Here is a 16,099-nt window from a genome sequence, read left to right as displayed (position 1 = left end):
GAAAAAGAAATTGAACTAGGTCTAGATGGATCCACAGACTTAGGTCCTAGAATCTATATGACAGTCAAAACGAATTCAACATTTCAAATGATTTGTTTGAATGAGAAAGTATCTATCGATGATCATTTTCCTATGAAAATTCACATGCTTTAATGAATGAAGTTATACCATAGTGCGATTTATTTGAAAAAGGGGGATCCTTCCCCTTTACCCCCTGTATTTTTCTTTCAAAATATAAAGGTGGGGTTGTACCTGCCTTGAACCCCGCTGTGCTGTCCGTCCAACAAAATATATAGAGGGCTCCGTCCTTTGGGCTAAATATAGTAACATTACCCACAAGCCTGTGCGGCGCGACATGTTGGTAGGCTCGCGTTACTGTCTGCTATCGGCTGCCATTATCTAATCCAAGCAAATATTGTTGAAAACGCACTGTGAATGCTTTGAGCAACTGTTTTTGGTGACTATCAAGATATCGTACGTCATGGAGAAGTATGTGGAGTCCTTAAACAAACAAGCACATGCAAGGTATTTGGAAAAGATTGCATTTATCGGTAAACAGGACCCTTACCAGATTGATGAAAAAGAATGGAGTAGAGATCACAGCTTGTTTCCCGAACTGACTTACCCGGACCTGGTAAATTATCTGATTTTCCATCCCAGTCCCTTCTACACGCTGAAAGACTTTCAAAATTACAAGAGTTTAGATGCTTACGATCGTTTTATCTGTGGGTGGGTGAGGGATGTTGGTGTTTACATCTACAGTGCAAGTGAAAATCCGAGGAAGGTGATAAAAGCAAGAGTCATGCATTCGCAAAAGTTATCAGATCCCAGTCTCCATCCATGGATAATTATTGATGACCAGTCTAAAATAATTTCTGCACATTGTGATTGCAAAGCTGGACTTGGAGAAAGTTGTTCTCATGTTGCTTCTGTGCTATTCTACATTGAAGCCACAGTTAGACTAAGAGAAGCCAGTACAGTGACACAAGCCCCTGCATACTGGATGTTGCCGACGTCACGCACTTCAGTCAACTATTCCCCTCTTCTTGGAATTGACTTTACATCATCTAAAACTCCGAAAAAAACAACTTGATAAGAAAATTAGCCAAGTTCAAACACTGGAAAACTTAGATCTGAAAATTGCCAGCCATGAAAGGACATCTGTAAAGAAACCAACTGAAATAAATAAATCAAGAATAGACCTTTTCTTCAACGCCATCAAACCTGACATGCCTTCCTGTTTGTCTGTGAACAGAGAATATAACACAGCTTACATCCCAAAAAGCCTTCAAGCCAAAAATCCATTGGTATTGACTGAACTGTTTGATGACAAGTGTGTGGGTATGGACTGTGAACATATTCTCGAGCACTGTCAGTCCTTGTTACCAAAAATTGCAGTAACAGAAGATGAAGCTTATAATGTTGAAAGCGAAACTAGAGATCAAGCAGATTCTAAGCTTTGGCATCGAATGAGAACTGGTAGAATAACAGCATCAAGAGTTAAAGCGGTCTGTTCAACATCATGTGAGAATCCATCAATGAGTTTACGGAAATCAATTTGCTATCCGACGGAATGCAAGTTCTCCAGTGCAGCAACTGAATGGGGTTGCAAACATGAGGAAACAGCACGGAACAAGTATCAGGGAGAGACTGCTCCAAACCATACAAACTGGAAGTCTGAAACCTGTGGTCTTTTCCTCAAGTCAGCGTATCTGCATATGGGAGCTTCACCTGATGGTTTGGTTGAATGTCATTGCTGTGGGAGAGGATGTCTGGAGATAAAGTGTTCCTTTTGCATGCGGGATGAGAATGTTCGAGCTGGGAAAGGATGCTGTTTGGAAAACACTGCCAGTGGTTTTCAGCTGAGAAGAAAACATGATTATTTTTACCAAATCCAAACACAGCTATATCTTTCAGATGCTGATTATTGTGACTTTATTATGTGGACCCGTGAAGATATGTTCGTGGAAAGGATTGAACCATATTGAACCATGTCCTGAAACTTGGAGTGACATTGTTGACAAGTCGGCTAGATTCTTTGCCACTGTGGTCATGCCAGAACTTGTTTCTAAACACTACAGTTCAAGGACAGTGATGAAGGAATTGACAGCCAGCACTTCAAACACTGACAGACCCAATACTATGAAGGAGGTGAAATCCACTAGGAAATCAAGGAAACAAGGTAAAACCCTGAAAAAAGGTGAAAAGGTTCTCCAAGCATCCAGCTCTACTGCATCAGTAAATACAGAAACAGTTAGATCCTCAAGTCACCATGGCCCTGTTGGAAATTTGGAAACTACTGATGAAAACCTAAGTCTGTATTGTATATGTGGTGGAGCAAAACATGGGCGGATGATAGCCTGTGATTCTACTGACTGCCCCAACCAACCATTCGAGTGGTTCCATTTGACTTGTATGAAGCTGAAGAAGACACCAGTGGCTGAGTGGTTTTGTCCTGACTGCCAGGAGCTAAATTTTCTGAAAACTTTGAAGAAATAAAATCATTGAGACATTTGCTTCTCTCGTCCTTGGTGTTTGAACATTTGTAAATTTGTGTGAAAAAGAACTCAGGGAATTTTTTATATGGGAATTTTTTTTTTATATAAAAAATTCCTCTAGATTTGTAAACAACCAACCCCCAAACACGTCTGCAGTTTTCTCAACAAAGTTATTTGATGGGAAACCCAAGCTGCACTGATGAGCCTTGGGAAGGCGAAACATGTTCATAAGATAGAATCACATTCTTGACCATTTTTATTGAATGTGCAGAGTAACACAAATACTTCATAACAAAATTCATAGTAGTTTATGTTTATGCTATTATTAGACATTTTCCCTTATCAAACATGTTTCGCCCTCCCAGGGCTCGTCAGTGCAGCTTGGGTTATCCACGCTTAAATATTTTAGTTTGGTATAATAACAACGACGTTGATTAATGAATAATTTGCATACTCGTATATGCGAGGGACCGCCGTATGGTTCCTGTAGGAAGTGACAACTTGGAGACGATGGCTTGCGGTATATACAGTTTTACCTTAAACATGTAGATATATACATACCAAAGACACTATGTGCCAGGTCAGCACATAGTGGTAGTGGTGTAGGTGCCCTGGAGCACCCAGCCTAACCCTATCTAGGCTAAGGGTAAGACCGTTCTTTTTTCTTCTCAATCTCTCTGGACCAAGGCTTATATAGCCAAGGTCATCTGACATTTTGTAAGTAATAAATATAAATGTAAACAGTAATTCATCATTGACATACTTGCAGATCTTGTTCAGGATGGCAGATGTCGATGTACACAACAATGGGGATTGACAAATAGGATTAGCATCTTATAAATAACAGCTAGGATTAGCATCTTATAAATAACAGCAATTAAGTGTTTCACGGCATATAGATGTCATGGCTGCAGGGTAATGAGCCTTTGCAATTAAATGTTCTTCAGACAATGGGTGCAGTAAATCAGTTGCTATGACAATAAACTGCAGACATGTTTTTTTTTATAAGTACATATCATGCACTAAATAAAACAATCTAGAAATATCATCAAACCATTTAATTCCTCTGTAAAATCTGTTTACATTGACAATCCTTAGTCAAATGGTACAACCGAGGGGCATAAATTTGTGAGAGCACAACACACAAACACAATTTCGTCTAAGATTGGACAATCATCAGTAGATTTTGTTATAAGATAGTCGATTGGACATGTTGCACCAAGAATCATAAATTTCTGTCGAACAGTTCCTATAACACGTTCCACATGAATGCGAACATTAGCTATTTTTCTCGTGTACTCCACTTCAGTCGCACTAAGCTGTTGCTTTCCTCTCATGAATGCAGGATATTTGACTTTTGCTCCAACAAGAGCCACTAAATCCTGAATTTCAAATCCTCTGTCAGCCAGTATCACATCACCATTAATTAGGTTATCAAGGAATTTAGAGTTAGCTGTTACGTGTTTATCACTCACTCTTCCGCCCCAGCCTTCAGATATGAAGCTAACTGCCCCCTGAGGTGTGATCCCTATCAAGTATTTAGCTGTATTGTGGTGCTTGTCGTTTGACCATGTCTGAGCTCTTGCCGTCATGTTAGAAGGCCTGTCAATGAAAATTTCAAAACAGTCAATAATGCATGTTATACCTCGACCAAAATACTTTCTGAAAACCATTGGCATTGTTTCATGCAGTTCATCTCTGTCTGGCCATCTCACTAAAAACTGGAGTGACCGGTACATCATGTTTAAAGTTTCCAAAAATGTCTTTGACACTGTTGCCCTTGACACACCAAATCTGTAACTGAGATCTGTAATCGGTAGGTTAAGTCGAAGCCGCATAAGTGTAATATTCAGTTTCTGAAATCTGTTCAGTGATGAATTCTTGTTTTCACTCATTTCAGGGGAAATGAGGTTAAACAGTAACATGAGGGTAAGAAAGCTAGGCAAACCGGTGTAATACTTCACTTTGTCATTGTCATTTTCAAAATCTTCAGGCATGTTAGCCTTCATTTTATGCACAATATTTTTCAAACACTCATTTTCCTCCCGAAGATTCCCATTTTCATCCTTCAATTCCAAATTTTTTATATTTGCAAATTTTAACTTCTCTGTGTCAGATATTTCTGTATTTGTATCAACACAGTCAGTCTCCGGCAGAGGTCCACACACACCTGCGCCTGTATGGAAAGCAAATGATGCATTTAATTCCAAAAGGCTCATTGCAGCTTCAGTAGCTTTTATTGATTCTTTCCTCTTCTGCAATCGTTCATGCCTGACAGCTGATACCTCTGGTAATTTCACAGAATCGTACCCCAGGTTGAAGCTCGGTACATAGTCTGGATTTGTTTCATCATACAAATGTGGTTTACCTGAAATTAAAAAGCATGATGAATATATATATGCAAAAGTTAAAAAATCAAAAGTTAAAATTTCAACTCTCCGGAAATATGTATATAAATTAGGATAAAGCAGGATGGATACATATATATATATATAAATATTTTTATATAACATTAACATATACATACATATAATATATATATGCAGAGTTAAAAAATCAACTCTCCGGAAATATGCATAAATTAGTGGAATGACTGGAGGAGTGTCATCAGGTCATTGCAATCTACATGCCATCTACCAACCTATCATCTGCATGAGAGAGAAATGCATGTGCATGGACTGTATATGTATAGATATACACCCCTCCTGCTGAGATATATCACTGGTCAACTAAAGCCATTATTTACTTCGGCCAGTGATTACTACGATAGCAGTAATACACACGTGAGGTGTTTACTTCTCTCTGACAAAATCTTACACCATTTTAAACTAAACTGTGAAATAAAAAAATCATACCCGAAAGGAAGTGGTCGGAACACGTTTTCATATCGGACCTGTTGATAGCCGCCAACCGTCTCCGCCGCTCGCTTTTCCTCTGTGTGTCCTCGCCTTGATGACAAATTACCTTTGGGATCCGATAAAAGGGGAGTCGTGCACTTTACCGGGCGCACTTTTTCAGATCCAATTCAGCGCTGTCGGGGCTCGAACGCGCTTCGCCGGCTCACCGGTTCTTCTAATTAATGCGTTAATTAGCCGACGCTCTACCACTTGACCACAGGCGCTATCACAAGTAATCAGTGCTCGTTCAACGGGTCATTAGAATCCCCATTGACATGCACGCGTAATCAGTAAACAATGAATTGCGCATGCGTATGACGTCACGGTCCGCGCTCCCATTCATCTTTTCTTGAAACCACACCCGCAATTGTTTTTGTCAGCATGACCGACCAATGGGATTAAAAGGATTAACGCTTGTGAAGGTAAGAATTTATGGCTCACCCTTGCCCAAAGCAGGCTAATCCTAATGACCGAAAACGGGTGTTGGATCGTAGAGACGTGTAAGTTTCCCTAAGACCGATAAACGGGTGTTGGATCGTAAAGACGTGTAAGTTTCCCTAAGACCGAAAAGGGGTGTTTGATTGTAAAGATGTGTAAGTTTCCCTAAGATCGAAAACGGGTGTTGGATCGTGAAGCGAGAGACACCAGAGCGTGAGGCACGGTAACGGTATAACGAGACAGCGATGGCACTATAGCGCGGTAATTGAGCGGATGGTAGAGCTTGGGCTGCGCCCGGTAAACTGCATTGTTGCCGATAAAAGTTCTTTTGGTCTCTACCAGATCGGTTATGACAATTGACAATAGCGCAAGTAGTCGGCATTTTCACGTGTTGGATGACTGACCATTAACAACCCGAGCGTGTTTACAAAACAGCCTATCGTCATGGCCGCCGGCGATGCATTGTGGGTAATCGGAAAACGCTCGGAGCCCTCTATTGTTCAAGTAACAGAATGAACTTACCGTCGTGCGATTTATTTGAAAAAAGGGGTGTGTAACCCCAATTTTTACTTTAATATTTCGACAAGGGGGGACAAACCCCCCTTGTACCCCCCGTGTGTTGTCTGTGTAAGAAAATACTGAACTGCAGACAGCGTTCGGTAGAAAAATGGCGGCCAACAAATCCTCTCGCTTCGACCGTAAATAACGAACTGCGCATGCGTGGAACGTTTTTCATTCGACAACTTCCGCAAACACGTAAAAACGTTCCTTCCGAAGTGGGGACCCAAATACTGCAGTCTACCCCTCATTTCATCTATCATAGCTCGTTTTCGGGGTAACCCGGACCTGCATATGGAAACCAACTATCGACTTTTTTCTTTCAGCCCCTAGTAAGTAGACTACCAAATAAATTATCCCAATTAAATCAGGAAGCCGCCGTGGCCGAGTGGTTAAGGCGATAGACTTAAAATCTATTGGGTTCTACCCGCGCAGGTTCGAATCCTGCCGGTGGCGCATTCTTTTACAACTGTTTTCCGCTAACCACATGCAGACTTGCGACATCATGGTCAACGTACGTGGGGAATATGAGACCTTGTGCTAGAAAGATACCCAAGCTATACAGTGTGGCACTTATTATCTACCCCGAGAATGCCATGCCAGCAACCTCGTTTACACGGGTGCCTGTGGCTGTCTTTCCGGGAGCACACCCAACATTTACCACAAATCTACAACGTTAGGTGTGCATGGATAGGAGATATTGCAAAAGAATATGGAGGGCGACTACAGTCACACTCTTGACCACATGTTCCCCTTGGTTTCCACAAAGTCTGAGATCAAGACAATCCACTCAGTGTGTTTTATCACGGACGTATATACAAAGGATAGGAAAGCCTGCAGCGATGTGCGCCGCGCAATCGGGCCAAGCCGATGGACAACACATGTGAAAGACCCCCTGCCGTGAGGCGAGAGTGGTTGAACGTTGGTCATCTGGCGCTTGCGCAATGCCTACTTTAACGACTTCCTTAGTTACCCAAACTTCCGGATAATAGCGCGTGTCAGAATTTTACTACACGAGAACGCCATGTGCATGTACATTTCACATGTTCCGCAGATGTATTGCCGTTTTTATCACGTATGTAATAAAAACACGACTGTTATATATGCCTACTATGTGTTTGTCAGTCATTCTTATTTCAATTACGCTGCGAACACGATGTCAGATTATTTGTATTGGGACGATTCCGATGTTGATTTATCAGAAATGTTGTGTGAATGGACGGAGTATGAATTAGATTTCAGCTCTGATTCATGGTCTGAGGACGAAAGTAATTCTTCCAAACGACCGAAGACAGAGACGGACACCTCGGCGAAACCTACACCAAAGACGTACGGCTACCAGTGTCCAATATGCATGAAACAGTATTTGTCCGTATCAGGGTTCAGGGGTCATGTAGTCCAAAAACACAAACGATGCGATTTGAAAGGTGAGAGTACTAATGCATATTTTCAGTGCGTGTGTGTGGGTGTGTGTGTGTGTGATATTTACTCTGAAAATTATTCATAAAAATAAGGACAAATGACAACATTCTCAGGGTTTTATTATGCTTAATCAAGGCCACAATGTTATTAATTTACTGTTTATCATCCAAATGTTTACAAACATAGGGGAGCTTTTATTGAAAATGTTTTCTTGGGTGATAATATTGGGACTAAACCTAAAATATATGAAGACAACATGGGAGATGAATGAAAGGGATGAGAATTCATTTTTAATTTTATTTTGGACATATTAAAAATGTCAATAGTTTCTCTCTATGTCTTCTCTCTGTTGTCTAGCGATAGTGAATTACCCAAGATGCCTTGCACGCATAGGCCGGCCGGCCGACCGATGACCCCCTGCTGTGACAATTAGCGCGTCTCACATCAGAGCAGACAATAAGAGAAGGCTGCTTATCCTTTCTATATACGTGTTCGATCCATCATTAATTTCCCATCACATTGAGATCAATAGAACACATTGACACAACAGTTTTCTTCAGCCTCTACTGTAACAATCTTACATTATAGGTCAAATCTCCCACTTCAACATTCAGCATCCTGTTTCATTGTGTTATGCCATACTCTGCAGTCTGCAATATTGCTGCTAGATGATGGCAGCCACTTAAATATTCAAACACACTCCAAAATGTAGGAAGTGACTTGGTTGATATCAGCATGTCATCTTATCCCAATTGCGAGGATCGATGCTCATGATATCAATCAGAGACAGCTGTCATATAGCTGGAATATTGCTGAGTGCGGCGTTAATCAACAAACAAAACAAAACATATTATGCCACTCAGCAATACTGCAGCTATATGATGGCAGCCTGTAAATAAAGTATGGACCAGAAAATCACACACCCTTGACAGTGAACACTTTTATTTAATTCTGTTATTGTGTATTTTAGAGAGTGCAGGGGTGGTAGGGTAGCCGGGAGGTTAAAGCGTTCATTCCTCATGCCAAAGATCCGGGTTGGATTCTCCACATGGGTACAATGTGTGAAGCCCATTTCTTATGTCCCCTGCTGTGATATTGCTGGAATATTGCTAAAAGTGGTGTAAGAGGATGCATTTAATTCAAAGACAAAGTCTTTCTGAAGCTGAAATATGTGAGGATGAAGGAGATCACTGACACCATGCATTTGTCTCCATATTATTTTTAACAACCGGTTAGGATGTGAAAAAACATGGACAGTAGGTTGTTGGTTGGTTTTTTGTTTAACGCCGCACTCCGCAATATTCCAGCTATATGACGGCGGTCTGTAAATAATCGTGTCTGGACCAGACAATCCAGTGATTAATATCATCAGCATCGATCCACGCAATTGGGATCGATGACATGCATCAACAAAGTCAGCGAGCCTGACCACCCGATCCCGTTAGTCGCCTTTTACGACAACATGGGCAGTAGGGTAGCCTACTGTTTAAAGCGTTTGTTCTTCACAGTATGGGTTCAATTCCCTTCAAGGGTGCAATATGCGAAGCCCATTTCTGAAGTCCCCTGCTGTGATAGACCTGGAATATTGTTAAATGCGGCGTAAAACAACACTCACTTGACAGTGAACAATTTCATTTCATTCTATTATTGTGTATTTTAGAGTGTGCATTGAGTTGATTCTGAAATTTATGATCCATCGTTCATCTCCAACCACTTCAAGAGTTCATATTAACACAACACAAGGTTTACCTCAGCCTTCTACTGTAACAGTCTTACATTATAAGTCAAATTTCCAGCCATGTGATGTCAGCCATTCAATAATCTGGGCCAACAATCCAGTGATTGGTATTGTGATCAACCATCCATGTCATCGAGGAACAATTACAAATCTTGAAGATTCAGCCTCCTGTATTGTTCCTATTGTTTAATGCCAAACACAGCAATATTGCAGCCATGTGAAGGCAGCCATTAAATAATCAAATCTAGGCCAGACAATCCAGTGATTGGTATTGTCAACAACTCTGCAAAATTGAAGCCATGACAGCAGCCAGTAAACAATCTGTATTTTCTAATAACATAAAGACATGCTGTACTTACATAATTAATTGTGTCCATGCATTGAATTCAACTGTAACCATCGATTCTGAAAAATGAAGACAAGCAAGTCTTCCTGAAACTTAATCATGTTAGTTAAAGAATACAGCCGTATTTTAGGTTGTAGGATATACATGGACAGATAATTCCAATTTATCATATAATGGGTAGATTTCTCGGCAGGATAAAGCCAAAGGATAAAAACGATATCCGCTGGGGTCATATGCGGATAGAGATGCAAATATCAAAGGTCAAGTAGGGACTACTTTCAGTGTTTATAAACAAACATGGCATCGCTCTTGTCAATCGGCGATCGAGTCAGATTTAACCATCATGAATCTGGATTAACTACAGGGATAATTGCTACAATTATAAAAAAAATAGTCTTATATAGTGAAAATCAGTATCGAACTGCAACGTAACTAAGGCATTTTATAAGTTTTGGCAACTTTGGAGATATAAATTTCGAAACAATTTTGCGAGGGCACTAAACCTAGCCAGGCGGGATCAGTAGCCATATCTATGCTTGTAGACCTCTGTGGCTTGAAACCTTTTCTACAAATTAAAATAGTGGGATTTGGCCGAAATAAGTTTGAATTGTTACCTTGTTTCGTTTTGGCGCTGTGTGTACACCTGACTGAACTTCTTAACGTTATGACAGAACAGGCCAACTGTCAACAACGTCTGAACGTGGCCGTGACGTCTCATAGACTAGGGTTAGATTAGCTCCCTTTGACAAAGGGCAGTTACTCTAGCGGACAGACCGATGGATTGCCGCGAAAGGCAAGTAAAAACAATTGTTGTTTAGCATATATGTTGCTTTGCAACTGTATAAGAAACAGATTTCAGTTGGGACTATATTGGCTACTGTCACTGTCCGACTGACACATCACTTACCCTGTGACGTAATAAATATTAATGCGTGCATTCCAGGAAAACTCGCAAAACTCGCACTGTTTAGGTAATGTTTGTGAGTGAGGGGAAGCGATTTTCAAGCACAGAATCGAAGAGTGACATTATATGATAAAGAGGTTATCACGGTTGTGTGTTTAGGGATGGTAAATATCCTGTATTATGAATAAACACTATGTATATGATAACCTCTATGTATCACCAAGGATCTTTCTCCATATTAGTTTTTATTATATGTTAGGATGTCTGACATATTGATAATGAACTCCTTGAATTAATTCTCTTATTATGTATTTTAGAGTGTGCATTGAATTCAACTGTTGCTATAAATTCTAAAATTCAAACAATGTTTTTCTTCTACAGGAGAATTAACAAAGTTTAAAGCATTATTTTAGTTTGCAGGAATACAAGGGCAGATTTTTCAATGTGTTTTGTAATAGATAAAACAGTTGATTTGAAACACCCATCACATATTGAAATCGAACCAATCTCATTTATATCAGATCTTAGTTCTCGCTACCGCTAAACAAAGATCTGATGACATCCCATTACAGGTCACGTCAGACCGACCTTGCGCGAACTTTGACCGACCAATGGAATGACCAGTCAGAAGGCAGCTTTCTCGTGCTTTACGGCACTAATTTCAAATTGGCAACTGCACTGCGAAACATATTTTGACAAATTCTCGATTACAAATTTGAAACCTGAACAAAAGAACATTCTGGAAAGGCTAATAGATTGTATGGATTCAGTTGTTAAACCCGTCACTATCGTTGGGAATAAAGTTTTCGAGGTTGCATGATTAGAAATCACATTCCGACTGTCACTTTCATAATCTGGTAAGCGATGCTCTGATTGGTCGGATGAAAGGTTGTTCTGACTTGACCGCTAATGGGATGTCTTCAGATCTTTATTTAGCGGTAGCGTGAACTATGGTCTGATTTTAATGAGATTGAAATCAATCCTGTTATTTATTTTTGAGTACATTGAATTCTACTGTAGCAGTCAATTCAGATATATCTTTTTGACGTCAGCAATGAGTTGAATTGCAACATATATGTTAAATGTGAAGGGTGTATAATAAACCAATATGTCTGGCTAATATTATTTAAGAAAATAACGACACATTTATTTTGTTACCAATTAAGTTAACCACTTTAAAATCTAGAAATTGATAGATCGAAGATTAAAAATGTTACAGAATAGGTCAGATCTCCAACTTAAACATCCAGCTTGTTGTAATGAGCTGTCAGGTAAATACATAGAGGTTATCACGGGAGTGTGTTTGGGGATGGTAAATATCCTGTATTAGGAATAAACATTGTATTTAGCAGGCCTTGGCAAATGCCTTAGTTACGTCACAGTTAGAATGAGTATGGTTTTACGCCACTTTTAGCAATATTCCAGCAATATCACGGCGGGGGACACCAGAAATGGGCTTCACACATTGTACCCGTGTCAGGAATTGAACCAGGGTCTTCGGCGTGACGAGCGAACGCGAATCTTGAATTTAAATATTTGTGAATCCAAAGTTTTCTAACCTGGTGAAAATTTAATGTCTAAAGACATTTATTCGTGACAAGGTTTTTAAGCCACAGTTGCATCAAGTAAGTAATAACTACTGCTTATCAAAGGTGTAAACTGTTGCGGTCTAACAGCAAAATATTCCCCAGCATGATAATGGGACCTCACGAAGAGGTAAATATAAATTAATAGTCAAAATAATATCAACTACAGTAAACTATGAACTCATAGGGACCACTAATTTTAGTTCATAACAACCACAGTTCTTTAAAAGCAAAATCATACCTCCATGTCTGCCCGTCTCAGAGGGTAATAAATTTCTCAGCGGGGGAATAAATCACAAGCACTACAGGCTGCACGTGCATTTCGTACAGTGAGTGAGTGAGTGAGTGAGTGAGTATTGTTTTACGCCGCTTTTAGAAATATTCCAGCAATATCACAGCGGGAGACACCAGAAATGGGTCATTTTGTAGAGGCAGAATAAATCTCTTCTACCTGCTTCAAAGCAAAAAGCTGCATGCTGTTTCCGAGCCAATGGGTGTAAAATGACACATGAACCTCAGCTCGAGCAGCTGTTTTCTATCAATTTGGAATTTATTTGAATTATTTTACAATGTCATATTAAAACATGTCAGTTAGCCAGGTCGTGGTATAAACCCTAATGCGGGGCGCATAAAGGCCCATGTACCCCTCGTGATCCTGCTACAACTTATAATGTACAGCATATATATATATATATAACGAATGGTCGGGACCAAACAAGATGTTCGTTTACCCGTCAGTTCTTTAAAAGCATGTTCGTTTTAAACATAGTTTACTAGGGTGTAAACTGCTGCGGTCTAACAACAAAATATGCTCCAACATGATAATGATAATTGAAGTCTAACCAGTTTACCTGAAGTTGACCATATGTAAATTGTCCAATTTTTATTTCTTAATGTGAAGCTTCTTTGTTTCATTCTGCCAAATACTGTGTTGTCAAGCAACATTCATCGTAATACATAAATTACCAAAAAACGCTCAACATGATTTAACTTGTTCAACATATAATCCCCCTCCCCCAGTCAAAAGAACAATTCCATCAACATGATCAATAAAGGGACTTACTATCACTGACATGAACATTTTATCACATTATCTGTTGAAAATATTCCCTTCACAGTACACACTAAACTATCTTATACTGTGGAAGTGTTTGTTTGTTTGTTTGGTGTTTAACGCCGTACTCAGCAATATTACTGCTATATGGAGGCAGTCTATAAATAATCGATTCTGGACCAGACAATCCAGTGATTGACATCATGAGCATCAAACGGCAATTGAGATCGATGACATGCATCAACCAAGTCAGCGAGTCTAACCCCCCGATCCTGTTAGTTGCCTCTTACAAAAAGCACACTATGTATCAGTATTTATCATATGCAGTGGCAAATATGGAGCTTTTCAATAATGTATTTAAGACAATTATTTTGTTGCTTTTTTATTATTTCACCTTCCTGTCTTGCATTGATAAGCACCTAACATAGAGACATGGACCATCATACTGCACCATAAACAAATCGACCTACCGATCAGGTTAGAAGGGACACATACTTTCACTGCTTCCTTGTGTGTACGATCGCCTCCGTGGTCTAGTGGTAGAGCCTCTGCCTGGAGAGCAAAAGGTCTGGAGTTTGTTAAATTCACGTTAAAAGATGGTACTTGTTGTTACCCTGCCTGGTGCTAAGCGTCAAGGGGCTAAAACAAGGACTGGTAGAAATATATCCTGCTAGACTTGCTTTGCGTTCGCTTGGGATGACCATTTAATGTTACCTCACGAAGTATCTGTACTTCACTTCCATAACCTGTCACACACGCGAATTAAGCTATTTTAAGACGTTAAAAGATGGCACTTGTTACCCTGTCTGGAGCTTGGCATAAAGGGGCTAAAACAAGGACTGGTCGGCTCGGAGTCAGTATACTGTGTCTGAGTGGGGTATTCATGTTAAACTGCGCCATGGTATCTCAGTGAGCTAGCACTATAAATCGGCATCAGTCCGGACTAGTACAAGCAGCCACACACACACACACATGTGCATGTACTTCGCTACATAAGTGCAATAATCTTGGACGTCAAATCCCATTTCCCTCACCTCCTTGTTTGTACCCAATTCATCTCATTCCTCGTAAACTGTCCAACGTAGTTAGTATGGCCTAAATAGAAACCATTAATTACTGTAACTGAACCTTAAATTCAGGTCAAAACAAGGTTTCTTTAACTCTACTAACAATTCAACTGTCAAGGTTGACACTGACAAATCGGAATATATAAATTTATAATACATACAGTAAACTACGGTTATAACGAACTCAAAGGGACCACTAATTTTAGTTCGTTGTAGCCGTGGTTCGTTATATGCATAACTTCAGCAAATAGTCGGGACAAAAAAGTAAGTTTGTTATATCCGTCAGTTCGTTATAAGCGTGTTCGTTATAACCGTAGTTAACTGTATGTTTAAATTGTCAACAATGCAGTTTACTGGGCGCAGATTCGCCCACTACCAACAGCTCAATTACCAACAGCTACCGCTGTCTCGCTATACCGTTATGATGGCTCAATCTTGAATGCCCTCGTACTTAAATTCATTACAGTATGTCTGTATATCACCACTGACAAATTAGTAGCACGAAAGATATCATGAGATGATTGTTGCAAATCCCACAAACTCCTAGCCATGTGATGTGTCGCAAGAGATGCACCTACTTTTCAAAAGGTACAATATATCCCACAATTCATCAATATGAACATCAAATCCATTGAATATGTAACCCACAATATCATTTTGTAAACACAGATACACAGAAAAAAGTGAAAGCCTAAAATATTTATCGTATTACATCCATTTCTGTCTCACGTGTCCTCACCTGTTGAATATGGCTGTCCAAGGGGCGGGATATGAGCGCAACCTAGCTCGTGACATGGGTCAAATAGAGTAACCTCCCCTAGCAATGACCAGTTAACAGGTTGTGTGTAGCTGGAACACACAGGTCTAAATGCTCATCTTCCTTTCGGGTGCTTATCAAAGGGGACCAGCACCGAAACGAACATATTTAGTTGTTGAAAAGACGAATGTACCTCAAAACGAACCAGTGAAACATCAATAAATTTACATTTTCACCTGTCATGGCATTTGCTTAACATACACTTAACTTCCTGACTGATGATTGGATAGAAATCTGATGTTAAATATAATCATGTAAGGTGTCTCTTTCGACACTGCAACCTTTTTTTTCATGATGCCATGATTTTCTTGGAACAGATTTCCGTACTAACCAGACAATCCTGTGATTAACATCATGAGCATCGATCCACGCAATTGGGATCAATGACAGGCATCAACCAAGTCAGCGAGCCTGACCACCCGATCCAGTTAGTCGCCTGTTACGACAAGCATTGTTGCCTTTTACGCAAGCATGGGTTGCTGAAGACCTATTCTACCCAGGATCTTCACAGGTCCTTTCTTTCCTAATTGCTTCAATTTCTTTGACAAGAAGTGACCGACATTTGTTGTTATTGTTAGACAATGCACCAAGCCCCATTATCCCTGAGGACGTGCCAAATGTCAACATCCATTTTCTCATACCTCCATCAACAAATCGCCTTCAAGTCACATTGACGCAGCCTCTAGCTTGGTCACTTGTTGGATTCTATTGACAAGAAAGTGTCCCTTATGATCCTCCTGAGATGTGTTTGATGTTGATGAAAATGACGTCAGC

The 16,099-nt window shown here is 40.0% G+C and overlaps 1 protein-coding gene, 1 non-coding gene and 1 pseudogene across 2 annotated transcripts; 2 read left to right on the top strand and 1 right to left on the bottom strand.

The window, feature by feature from the left end:
- Positions 1 to 356: 356 nt before the first annotated feature.
- On the top strand, positions 357 to 2,420 carry LOC139470929 (uncharacterized; annotated as a pseudogene).
- Positions 2,421 to 3,572: 1,152 nt separating this feature from the next.
- LOC139470973 (uncharacterized) lies at positions 3,573 to 6,215 on the bottom strand. Its single transcript, XM_071253292.1, has 3 exons — positions 6,158 to 6,215; positions 5,354 to 5,482; positions 3,573 to 4,866 (listed from the first exon to the last, which is right to left on the bottom strand). Exons 1-3 carry the CDS (start codon positions 6,213 to 6,215, stop codon positions 3,593 to 3,595), a joined length of 1,461 nt encoding a protein of 486 aa, XP_071109393.1. The 3' UTR covers positions 3,573 to 3,592.
- Positions 6,216 to 6,765: 550 nt separating this feature from the next.
- On the top strand, positions 6,766 to 6,847 carry Trnal-uaa (transfer RNA leucine (anticodon UAA)). The gene has a single exon. It is a non-coding gene; the product is annotated as a tRNA-Leu (tRNA).
- Positions 6,848 to 16,099: the final 9,252 nt, after the last annotated feature.

This window comes from Haliotis cracherodii, unplaced genomic scaffold (genome assembly GCF_022045235.1).
Source record: "Haliotis cracherodii isolate W230 unplaced genomic scaffold, xgHalCrac1.p SCAF_21, whole genome shotgun sequence".
Taxonomy (NCBI): Eukaryota; Metazoa; Mollusca; class Gastropoda; order Lepetellida; family Haliotidae; genus Haliotis; species Haliotis cracherodii.
Note: the sequence above shows the minus strand (reverse complement) of the source record. Positions and strands in the feature narration are given on the sequence as shown.